The sequence below is a fragment of the Aquarana catesbeiana genome, linkage group LG11, assembly GCF_042186555.1.
Source record: "Aquarana catesbeiana isolate 2022-GZ linkage group LG11, ASM4218655v1, whole genome shotgun sequence".
NCBI classification, from domain to species: domain Eukaryota; kingdom Metazoa; phylum Chordata; class Amphibia; order Anura; family Ranidae; genus Aquarana; species Aquarana catesbeiana.
Window position 1 is genome coordinate 47,940,376 of NC_133334.1, and position 12,707 is coordinate 47,953,082.

Sequence of the window (12,707 nt, forward strand, 5' to 3'; positions counted from 1 at the left end):
ATTTTGCAGACTAACAGGTTTTCTTCTAAGATTGTCCTGTATTTGGCTCCATCCATCTTCCCATCAACTCTGACCAGCTTCCCTGTCCCTGCTGAAGAAAAGCATCCCCACAACATGATGCTGCCACCACCATGTTTCACGGTGAGGATGGTGTGTTCAGGGTGATTTGCAGTGTTAGTTTTCCACCATACATAGCGTTTTGCTTTTAGGCCAAAAAGTTCAATTTTGGTCTCATCTGACCAGAGCACCTTCTTCCACATGTTTGCTGTGTCCCCCACATGGCTTCTCACAAACTGCATACGGGACTTCTTATGGCTTTAACAATGGCTTTCTTCTTCCATAAAGGGCAGATTTGTGGAGTACATGACTAATAGTTGTCCTGTGGACAGATTCTCCCACCTGAGCTGTGGATCTCTGCAGCTCCTCCAGAGTTACCATGGGCCTCTTGGCTGCTTCTCTGATGCTCTCCTTGCCTGGCCTGTCAGTTTAGGTGGACGGCCATGTCTTGGTATGTTTGCAGTTGTGCCATACTCTTTCCATTTTCGGATGATGGATTGAACAGTGCTCCGTGAGATGTCCAAAGCTTGGGATATATATATATATTTTTTTTAATATAACCTAACCCTGCTTTAAACTTCTCCACAACTTTATCCCTGACCTGTCTGGTGTCTTCCTTGGCCTTCATGATGCTGTTTGTTCACTAAGGTTCTCCAACAAACCTCTGAGGGCTTCACAGAACAGCTGTATTTATACTGAGATTAAATTACACACAGTTGGACTCCATTTACTAATTAGGTGTCTTCTGAAGACAATTGGTTCCAAATGCATGCCACGCTTTTCACATATTTGTAACAGGTTTTGAAAACCATTTATCATTTTCCTTCCACTTCACAATTATGTGCCACTTTGTGTTGGTCCATCACATAAAATTCCAATAAAATACATTTACGTTTTTGGCTGTAACATGACAGAATGTGGAGAATTTCAAGGCACTGTATAATTGCACATGAACTTAGAGACAGATAAACACCCCGTGACACATGTCATTTGCATCCAGGGGCGATCATCTGTCTATAACCATGAAAATAAATAATATATCTTAGCGCCAAGTTACCCAATTCTGCCCCATAATAAATTTGAAGATTGAACTGTAGTAAAACTAACCTGCCAACATCCAAGGCAGCTGCCAGGAGCCACGGCTTCCAGGATTTCTGACCCCATACAGCTAAGCCTACCACTGTGATCAGTAGGTTAAGGTTCAATGCATTAAAACATTTACCATGTCTGGTGCACGATTAGGGCTCATTTACACTAGTGGTTGGGGGAAGGGGGGGGGGATGTAAAATCCCAGGTGAACCATGCTTTTACTGCCCCCAACCACTAACCCCTTTAGTTGAAGCCACGGGTGCTATATCAAGAATTATATCCTCTGTTGCTTTTTTGCAGGCATACGGCCCACTAAATGCGAGGCTGAGCCAACTGCCGGTCCAGGCATCTGGATGGATTCCGATTGTAAAGTTGGGATCTTTCCCAAGCCTGGACCGGCTCAGCAATGTCAGCCGACAGCGGACTTTATCCCACTGTCAGCTGAAAACGGGTTACAGCAGTGCAGTTTGAAATATAGCTTTGGCTTTACACTTCTCCTTTAAGCTGATCTCCAAATAGATATTTAAAAAAAAAAAAACACACTAATAAATACAGTTATGTATTTAACTAAAATTACTAAACAGATTTTAAATGTAAACTAGTAAAAAGAATATGAATTTATCTTAACCACTTCAATACTGGGGATTTTCACCCCCTTCCTGCCCATGCCAATTTTCAGCTTCCAGCGCTCTAACATTTTGAATGACAATTGCGCAGTCATACAACGCTGTTGCCAAATTTTGGTCATTTCTTTCCCCACAAATAGAGCTTTCTTTTGGTGGTATTTGATCGCCATCTGTGCGTTTAGACACACAGCAAAAAGCGCCCTGAGGCGATTCAGTTCGCATAGGTAGCGCTATACAAGTCACTCATTCATTCAGATCTACGTCCCTGCTCTGTGACAAGCAATCGTGGGTGCCAGGCGGACATCGTGGCCGCCGGGCGTGCACATCGGCTCCCGAGTGACGCGGCAGGTGCCGCCCCCAAGACGACCAGGAAGCTGAGGACGTCATATGACGGCCGCCCGGGATGACAGAGCCACCTTGTGGCCGTTATATTACTATGTGTGGGATGGGAAGTGGTTAAAGTGACACTAAAAAAAAATATTTACAAAATTACGGTGGGACCATGGAGAATTAATGTATCCAACCCCTTACATGGGGGTAAAAAAAAAAAAAAAAAAGGGGGAAGAAGGACTTTTGGAGATACGGCGGAGGCTTAGAGCAATACAAGGGACTTTTGAGATCAGAATACATACTAGAATTTTTTTATTTTTTTATTCTATTCAAGTATGTAGTCTTATCTCAAAAAGTCCCTTGTATTGCTCTTCTAAGCCTCCGTCGTATCTCCAAATTCCATATATATATATATATATATATATATATCACACTTTGATTTTGTGCAAATTAAGGGAATCCCTTGGTGCCCCCCAGGTCACCACAACTAGTGTCCCCATTGGAAGATTTCCCCTCTATTACTTTTCTGGGGACGATCCAAAATTTGGGATTTTCTTTTACTTTCAATGATAATAGTAAACAGGACAAATAGAGAGGGAGACGGGGACACAGACAGCGATAAGAACCTGACAGGGGTTCCAATCCATCTCCACTCTTACCAAAACAAATAAAAAGTTTTGCCTTTAGTTATACTTTAAGCTGCCACAATATTCTAAGCCAGATCATCAGCAAAAGGTATTCTGGCCCTGACTATTACCTAATGCAGATGGTTTATTTCAGGGACATCCCTTCCACCTAGGCAGGATATGGATGGCAATAATCTAGATCAGTCTAGTGAACTCTATTCTCAATTAAAAGAGAAGTATGGGATTTTTTTTTCTGGAATCATACTTACCTAGGTAGATGCAGCATTGGTCCAATGCTGCCTCTGTCCCCCACTGGCTCCAACACTGAGAACCGAGCGATCGAACATGTCTGATCGCTCAGTTCTCACAGCTCCCTGAGCAGAGAGTTGGTGACCGTCAGTGCCGGTGTTCTGTCGAATACTGCCTCCAGTCGAAAAATGCCTCAGACGATCTGCGCATGCGCAGTACCAAACGTCACTCCAGCTGATATGCCGATCAGCTAGCGTGACGTCAACACAGAGCATGCGCAGATTGTCGGAGGCAGTATCCGGCGCTATGCAAACAGAGGAGGGAGGGCGTATTTTTCAGATTCTGCCTCACTGTTGTGGGCGAGTTTTCTGTGTGGTGAAAGGCGTGTTTTGTTAGCGGTGAAGGGCGGGTTTTCCCTGCGTCCAAAGCTGGATACACACTATACAACTTCTGTTGTTTGATTTCCTTTAGATTTACCAAAACTAATGTAGTGCAAGGGCCTGCCTGATTGCATACAAATTTAAACTGTTAAGGCTTGACCTCATTATATATGGTTTTGGTAAATGTAAAGGGAAAAAAAATTAAAGAAAATTGTATAGGGGGGTTATTTACTAAAGGCAAATCCACTTTGCACTTGAAAGTGCACTTGGAAGTAAAGTCGCTGCAGATCCAAGGGGGACATGCAAGGAAAATAAAAAAAACAGCATTTTAGCTTGCACATGATTGGATGATAAAATCAGCAGAGCTTCCCCTTCTTTCAGATCTACCCCTTAGATTTAGAGCAACTGCACTTCCAAGTGCACTTTCAGTGCAAAGTGGATTTGCCTTTAGTAAATAACCGCCTTAGTGTGTATCTAGCTTAAGGGCGGGTTGCAACAATACTGCCTCAGACGATCTGTGCATGCGTTGTGTTGACGTCACGCCAGCTGATCAACATATAAGCTGGAGTGACGTTGTGTACTACACATGCGCAGACCTGTGCAATATTCGACAGGAGGCATTTTTCAATATAACACCGGTCCAGGCTTCTGGGTGGATCCCAACCATATGGTCGCGATCTTGTCCAAGCCTGGACCGGCTCTGTGACATCAGCCGACAGCGGGCTTCAGATGGCTGTCTGCTGAAAATGGGCCACGGGAGTGCAGAACAAACTGCATCCTGTGATCCACAGAAGTACACCCAACTGAGCTTTGACTGTACTTCTCCTTTAAATTAGATGTCTTTTTGAAGAAATGTGGGTGGAGTTATTAGGGATTCTGGCTAGTTAGGGGAGGGGCCTGCTTCTCTTACATTTACATTCTCATGCATTAAGGCTGCATTCATACCTGAGCGATGTGGTAATATACTTAGGTTTGCCGCAGTGCCGTATTGCACCTTAATATTATGCCGGAGTTGCAGCACACCACAGCATATGGTATTGCACTGCCATGTGTTGCGCTGGATCGCTGAGAATGGTACATGTTCATTTTTTCTCTGTTCTGGTGCCCTGGCAGTCCATTCATTTGAATGGGCGGCCTTAATGCAACACACCGGACGTATGTGAATCCACTCTTAGATGTTGGCTTTGATCCTGTAAGTAAAGAGGATGCCATAATCCATTACCCACATTATCGGCTCCAGTAGTACTTTATACACCGGGTTCTCAGGCTGGGTATTGTAGAATATTGCAGTACAGATGTACAAGGATACAGTGAGTGATGGGGCGCAGTATGTGAACTGCTTCTGCCATAGTGCCCAGAGTCCCCAGGTCGGTGGATGATGCATTGTTGTCACCTAGACCGTTCCTCTGCTTTCCATCTAGAACCTGAGGGCTTCGCCAAAACCGACTGCGGCCAGAGGGAGCTAAAAATTAGGAAAAAAAGAAAAGAAAAAAGAAACAAGACTCAAAAAATGCTTCAGACAATTTGAACTAAAACTGGTCACCAAGTTAAAGCTGAATTCCAGGTATGGCAATTGTTTTTACATACCTACAATGTACAGTATCTCACAAAAGTGAGTACACCCCTTACATTTTTGTAAATATTTTATTCTAGCTTTTCAGGTGACAACACTGAATAAATGACACTTTGCTACAATGTAAAGTAGTGAGTGTACAGCCTGTATAACAGTGTAAATTTGTCGTCCACTCAAAATAACTCAACACACAGCCATTAATGTCTAAACCACTGGCAACAAAAGTGAGTACACCCCTAAGTCCAAATTGAGCCCAAAGTGTCAATATTTTGTGTGGCCTCCATTATTTTCCAGAACTGCCTTAACCCTCTTGGGCATGGAGTTCACCAGAGCTTCACAGGTTGCCACTGGAGTCCTCTTCCACTCCTCCATGACGACATCACAGAGCTGGTGGATGTTAGAGACCTTGCGCTCCTCCACCTTCCATTTGAGGGTGCCCCACAGATGCTCAATAGGGTTTAGGTCTGGAGACATGATTGACCAGTCCATCACCTTTATCCTCAACTTCTTTAGCAAGGCAGTGCTCATCTTGGAGGTGAATTTGGGGTCGTTATCATGTTGGAATACTGCCCTGCGGTCCAGTCTCTGAAGGGAGGGGATCATGCTCTGCTTCAGTATGTCACAGTCAGGGCTGGACTGGGACAAAAATTTGGCCCTGGACTTCATCCAGACCGGCCCACTTTAATTTTTCAAACACACACAAAAACAGTATATAAACTGTTGTATTGCACAGCATTGCAGAGTATTGTGGGGGCATTGCAGAGTATTGCACAGCATTGCAGAGTATTGCACAGCATTGCAGAGTATTGCACAGCATTGCAGAATATTGTGGGGGCATTGCAGAGTATTGCACAGCATTGCAGAGTATTGTGGGGGCATTGCAGAGTATTGCACAGCATTGCAGAGTATTGTGGGGGCATTGCAGAGTATTGCACAGCATTGCAGAGTATTGTGGGGGCATTGCAGAGTATTGCACAGCATTGCAGAGTATTGTGGGGGCATTGCAGAGTATTGCACAGCATTGCAGAGTATTGTGGGGGCATTACAGAGTATTGCACAGCATTGCAGAGTATTGCACAGCATTGCAGAGTATTGTGGGGGCATTGCAGAGTATTGCACAGCATTGCAGAGTATTGTGGTGGCATTGCAGAGTATTGCAGAGTAGTGTGGGGGTATTGCAGAGTATTGCACAGCATTGCATAGTAGTGAGGGATGGCTGAGCATGGATGGATGGATGTCTCTGTGCAGCGCTGTGGGCACTACACATACAGCCCACAGCGCTGCAGACATCCATCCATCCCCCTCCCCGCTCACTGTGTACCGATCAGTACACAGGAGGGGAGGAGAGGAACCGGCGTCATCAGACGGCGTCATTTGACGGCGAGATCACATGGTAAACGGCCGCGATCAGCGGTCATTTACCAGGATCCGTGATGCGTGGTCACGGATGTGTTCGGGTGTGCGCCCCAGGGGGCGCGCGAGAGGGGAATTCTGGGAGGACGTCATAGTACGTCCTCCCAGAGTTATCCAACCGCCCTGCAGCCGTCATTCGGCTATGGGCCGGTTGGTAAGTGGTTAATATTAATTTAATGCCACTGATCAATTATTAATTTAATGCCACTGGCCATGGTAACTGATGGATGAATAATTTAACCATGTCCAGTGGCAGTACATTTACAGTACAGATTAACCCCTCCCCCCCTCCCCCCACCATGCTGCATATTCAGTTACTTTATAATTTAACCATCACCAATGGCAGTACATTTACAATACAGATTTACCCCCTCCTCCCCCCGCCATGCTGCATATTCAGTTACTTTTAGTAACTGAATATGCAGCATGGCGGGGGGAGGGGGGGAGGGGTAAATCTGTACTGTATAAATGTACTGCCACTGGTCATGGTTAAATTATTCATCAGTTACCATGGCCAGTGGCATTAAATTAATAATTGACCAGTGGCATTAAATTAATATTAATGCCTGGCATTAATATTAATTTAATGCCACTGGTCAATTATTAATTTAATGCCACTGGCCATGGTAACTGATGAATAATTTAACCATGACCAGAGGCAGTACATTTATACAGTACAGATTTACCCCTCCCCCCCTCCATGCTGTATATTCAGTTACTTACTAGTAATTACTATTATTATTAGAAAAGTTATTATTACTATAGTGCTGCACTGCTGCTTACTTGAATGATGACAGACTCAGTGACACTATAGCCTTGGTCTCTCTGTACTTGTTGCTGGTGGTGGTTCAGAACTTCTGCTCCGCCTCCTCCTATGTCCCCGGGCCGCCTCCGCCCTCCGTCCGTGAGTGACGTCACGGCGCCGGGACAAAGAGGCCGCCCAAATAGCTATATTGATAGCTGTTAGGGGGAGTGCCTGGGGGAGTGTCAATGCCTGCCTGTTCTTTTGTGACGCCGGCGGCCGGCCCGCCGAGTGCAGGAGCGGAGCCGCCCGGCGCCAGGCGACGCTCAGACGGAGAGAGACAGTGACACAGTCACTGTCTGACATCTGAGTCATTGTAGTGGCCCGCTGCCAATCGGCCCACCGGGAATCTCCCGGTAGTCCCGATGGCCAGCACAGGCCTGGTCACAGTACATGTTGGCATTCATGGTTCCCTCAATGAACTGTAGCTCCCCAGTGCCGGCAGCACTCATGCATCCCCAGACCATGACACTCCCACCACCATGCTTGACTGTAGGCAAGACACACTTGTCTTTGTATTCCTCATCTGGTTGCCGCCACAAATGCTTGACACCATCTGAACCAAATAAGTTTATCTTGGTCTCATCAGACCACAGGACATGGTTCCAGTAATCCATGTCCTTAGTCTGCTTGTCTTCAGTAAACTGTGGGCTTTCTTGTGCATCATCCTTAGAAGAGGCTTCCTTCTGGGAGGACAGCCATGCAGACCAATTTGATGCAGTGTGCGGCGTATGGTCTGAGCACTGACAGGCTGACCCCCCACCCCTTCAACCTCTGCAGCAACGCTGGCAGCACTCATACATCCATTTCCCAAAGACAACCTCTGGTTATGACGCTGAGCACGTGCACTCAACTTCTTTGGTCGACCATGGCGAGGCCTGTTCTGAGAGGAACCTGTCCTGTTAAACCGCTGTATGGTCTTGGCCACCGTGCTGCAGCTCAGTTTCAGGGTCTTGGCAATCTTCTTATAACCTAGGCCATATTTATGTAGAGCAACCATTCTTTCTTCAGATTCTGAGAGAGTTCTTTGCCATGAGGTGCCATGTTGAACTTCCAGTGACCAGTATGAGAGAGTGAGAGCGATAACACCAAATTTAACACACCTGAGACCTTATAACACTAACGAGTCACATGACACTGGGGAGGGAAAATAGCCAATTGGGCCCAATTTGGACATTTTCACTTAGGGGTGTACTCACTTTTGTTGCCAGTGGTTTAGATATTAATGGCTGTGTGTTGAGTTATTTTGAGGGGACAGCAAATTTACACTGTTATACAAGCTGTACACTCACTACTTTACATTGTAGCAAAGTGTCATTTCTTCAGTGTTGTCACATGAAAAGACATAATAAAATATTTACAAAAATGTGAGGGGTGTACTCACTTTTGTGTGATAATGTAAGTATGTGTGTCTACCTGTGGGATCCCTGTGGGAGCTGGAAATCTCTGTACTAAGCAATGCTACAATGATCTCTACTAGCTTCCAGGTCTCGTAACGGTCATCAATCAGACCACACTTTGAATTTTCTCAATGAATGCAAAGTGTTCTCTGTTCAGACAAGGTAGACATTGTGACATCACTGCCCCGCCTCTCCACCTCATCCAATCAGAGAATGCTTAGCATTCATTGAGAAAAAGCAAAGTGTTCCCTGGATGGCACCACACAAGCGACCTTTTGTGTTCACAATGCACTCGGCATGGGACCCAAAAGCAAGTGGAGATCAATGTAGTAGCGATGTCTGATACAGGGATTTCCAGCTTCCACGCAGATCCCAGAGGTATGGGACATATTTCTGTAGTTGCATTAATCCAAGCTGAACTGGTGTAACAATATAAAGATTGCTATCCCTGAAAAATAGATTAAAGTGTTCATTAAAGCACCAGCAAATCATTTACAAATTAGCTTAACCCCTTCAGGAGGATGTAACACATATGTGGCCTCACTGAACTGAGCTTTTTTCCCCATGGAGCTGCATATATACGTATCTGTCTTTGTGCTGGGAAAATGCCGCACAGCGCACTCCAAGCACAGAGATTGGGGTCTCAGTGGCAGCCCCGGGTCCCATACCAACGATCGGGACCCAGATCTCCCGGTTCCAGGTCGCTCGCTTGCTGCGATGGCCTCTGATTGGCTATCACAGTAATCAGTCACTGTGAGGCCCGCCCCTTGTGTTTCTCTCTCTGAGAATGGAGGATGAGATACATTGCATCTCTCGCTTTCCTTGCAGAGAGAAAAAGTGTGTGTAAAGAAAAAAAAAAAAAATATTCATAACAATAATAATAATAATAATAACGAAAATAAAAAAAAAAACCTAGATCAAGGTTTGATCTAGGTCAGTGCCAGGGTTAGTGTTTTGGTCAAGTAAGTGTAAAAATGTCCAGGTCGGTATATTTTGGGCAGGAATTTTTTTTTTTTAAATGAATATTAGTGTCAGTCAGTGTTTTTAGGTAGAATAAAAAAAATAAAAAAGCAAAAATGTGCACTATTGTTTTTTGGGCTGTACTACAGGTATATACAACAACAACTAACATACACATATGTGGTATCAATCGTCCGGAGCAGGAAAATATATTTTGGGTTGTTCTTTGGTAGTAGGGTATGGTAGTAACAAGAAATATACAGCTAAATTATAAAATAATGTTTTTTTGTTTTTTTTTGTTTTTTGTTTTTTTTAACTATTTTGGGCCAGTAACCCTATGATAATAATAAAAATAAATAAATAAATAAATAAATAAATCAGGAAATATCATTTACCACCAAATAAACCCCCCCCCCCCAAAAAAAAAAAAAACAGAAGTATAATCCACCTGGATGCTCAAAAGTAGTTGTGGATATGTACAGTTTTACTGACACATGTCAAAATTATGCTTAGGCATTTAGATTTGTTTTACCCTTAGGCGTGAAGGGGTTAATATTGTAAAAAAAAAAAAAAAAAAAAAAACACACCACGACAACATTTAAAGGATAATATTAAACTAAAGAGATTTGTGCTGGAAGTAGTCGGTGTGGGAGAAATGTTCCTTTACACAGAACCAGTTTTGGGTTGTATGAAGAGCTAAAAAAAAAAAAAAAACCACACCAACTTACTAATTTTCTCTGTAACAACCGCACTCAAACTGGCACATATTTATATATATATATATATATATATATATATATATATATATATATATATATATATATATATATAAATAAAATCTGCTGCACAGCTCTGTAAACTTGTCACACAGCGGGAAGCACAACAGTCTCCATCACAGCTTCCTTCCCTCCTGCAGGGAAAACTGAATTTGCAGAATGATATGTGCGCTGCCTGCTGACAACTTCTCCCTACTAGCTATAGGTCAATATGTATTATATAACCATATGTTGTGAGTAGCGCTCCGCTTAGCAGGATGTGAAGGAGCTTTGATAGAGATTTGCGCTCAGTCTCCTTGCAGCTTATTGCGAATCTGTCGGATGCTGAAAGTATATAAAACCGGCTATATTCCTAGCAGTGCCTGAGAAGGATCCTGGAATCCAAGCAGAGACTGTACAGTGGGCCTCATCACCTGTCTATATGCCCATGTCACAATATTTCTCCTGTCGTTGGCGGCATATCGCTAAAGAGACTAGTTAACTGCCTCCTTAGATTGTCATAAGGGGTCAGCTCACACCAGAATGCGATGCGGCGTGTTCCATCTGTGCACTGCACTTGTGATCTGCAGTGGGTGTCAGTGCAATGCTAACGACACCCCAAATGCAGTTTGTTTGCCTGCACTGGATCGCTGGGTACAGAAGTACCATGTGATCCAGTTGCTGTGCGTTTTTTTTTTAACTGCTTGCCGACCAGCCGCTGTCGTTATACGGCGGCAGGTTGGCTCTCCTGTGCAAATCGCCATAGCTGTACGGCGGCTCATGCAGGTGCGATAGCGGGCGGTACGCACTCCCCCCCACTTCAGGAGTGTGCCCGCGGGTAGGAGGGACTCGATGATCGCGGTATACAGAGGCAGAACGGGGATCTGCCTTTGTAAACAAGGCGGATCCTCATTCTGACAGGGGACATGACAGATCTACTGTTCCCAGTGATCGGGAAAAGTGATCTCTGTCATTTCCCTGCCAGCCCATTCCCCTTACAGTTAGAACACGCTGAGGGAACACATTTAACCCTTTGATCGCCCCCTAGTGTTAACTCCTTCCCTGCCAGGGTCATTTTTACATTGATCAGTGCATTTTTATAGCACTGATCAATGTAATAAATGTCACTGGTCTCCAAAAAGTGTAATTTGGGGTCAGATTTGACACAGCTTCCTTCCCTCCTGCAGGGAAAACTGAATTTGCAAAATGATATGTGCGCTGCCTGCTGCCAACTTCTCACTACTAGCTATAGCCTGCATATCCATGAAAGGAAAAAAAAAAAAAATTACAGATGAAAATCAACCAGCTGGGCTCGTCACTCCTGGGCTCAAAGGCTCCATCTTGCGGGAAGAGAGAAATCAAGGGGGGATCCATCAGGAGGTACCAGGGCTCCCTTACTGCCCTGCTGCTTACTGGACACAGGAGGCCGCTTACTGGACACAGGAGGCCGCTTACTGGACACAGGAGGCCGCTTACTGGACACATGAGGTCGCTTGCTTGGCAAGGGCGCCATTTAGAGCACACACATTTGCATTTTCTCAATGAATGCAAATTGTTCTCCGAATGGAGGAGGTGGAGATTATGACAACACTGCCAGCAACAGGACCACTAAAGAGACTAGTTACATGCCACTATGGCACCAGTGAGAGGACAGCAAAGAAGTGACAACTCAAGGGAATGATTTTGTAGAAATAACTGAAGCAAAGGCCATAAACTCAGAGCGGACTTGGTGCACTGATCAACCCTGATGAAGGAGGCCCCCTGAAATCCACATCAAAATGTGTTGGCTGTTTTTACATGATCACTGTGATGAATAAACTTTATTTAGACTGTTAACCTTCGAGAGATGCCCTTGTCAGCATAAAAAAAAAAAAAAAAGAACACAGCTAAAAAAAAGATTGGTACATTAACATGAATGTCTGTGAAAAGTTCCAGTGTAGCTATAGAGTAAAGGGACCCATGATTTGGATTTTCAGGTGCAATAAAAGCAGACCTTCACTCTGCTTTGTATCTTTACATACAATTGGTCCTCCCCCCTTGCTGGCATGAGACCCGGTGGATAAGTTCCCCCCCTGTACTGCGCAGTACGAACTACTGTCAGCCGCCGGAGATAGCTGAAGCTCAAACTTTTCAATCAGCTGTACACGGCGCCTGCGCCCTGGGTCCAGGTTCCTTCCCCACCATCCAAGTGGACCTAGAGGGGGAATCTAAAAGAGCCGAGCGAAGCGAGGCCGTGCCCGAAGCGTGGCGAGCCCGCAAAGGGGCCCTCTTACAGGCGCCGTGTACAGCTGATTTTCAGCTATTCCCTGCCAGATCCTACTGCGCAGGCGCAGTAGAGGGGGGTCCTTATCCGCCGAGCGGAACTTTCTCGGCAGAACACCGGCATGCAGCAGCAGATTACACCAGACAATGTTGGATTCACTGAGAGTATGTTGAGGACAGCCCAG

General features: G+C 44.9%; 1 protein-coding gene across 2 annotated transcripts in view; it reads right to left on the minus strand.

Moving 5' to 3' along the window:
• Positions 1 to 12,707, minus strand: part of PEX16 (peroxisomal biogenesis factor 16) — a 49,038-nt gene that overhangs the window by 8,773 nt on the left and 27,558 nt on the right. For both annotated transcript variants that reach the window (XM_073604265.1, XM_073604264.1), the window contains 2 exons: positions 4,667 to 4,819; positions 1,165 to 1,237 (listed from right to left, as the gene is read on the minus strand). In XM_073604265.1, the coding sequence (XP_073460366.1) occupies positions 1,165 to 1,237; positions 4,667 to 4,819 (226 nt within the window). The remainder of the gene's footprint in view (positions 1 to 1,164; positions 1,238 to 4,666; positions 4,820 to 12,707) is intronic.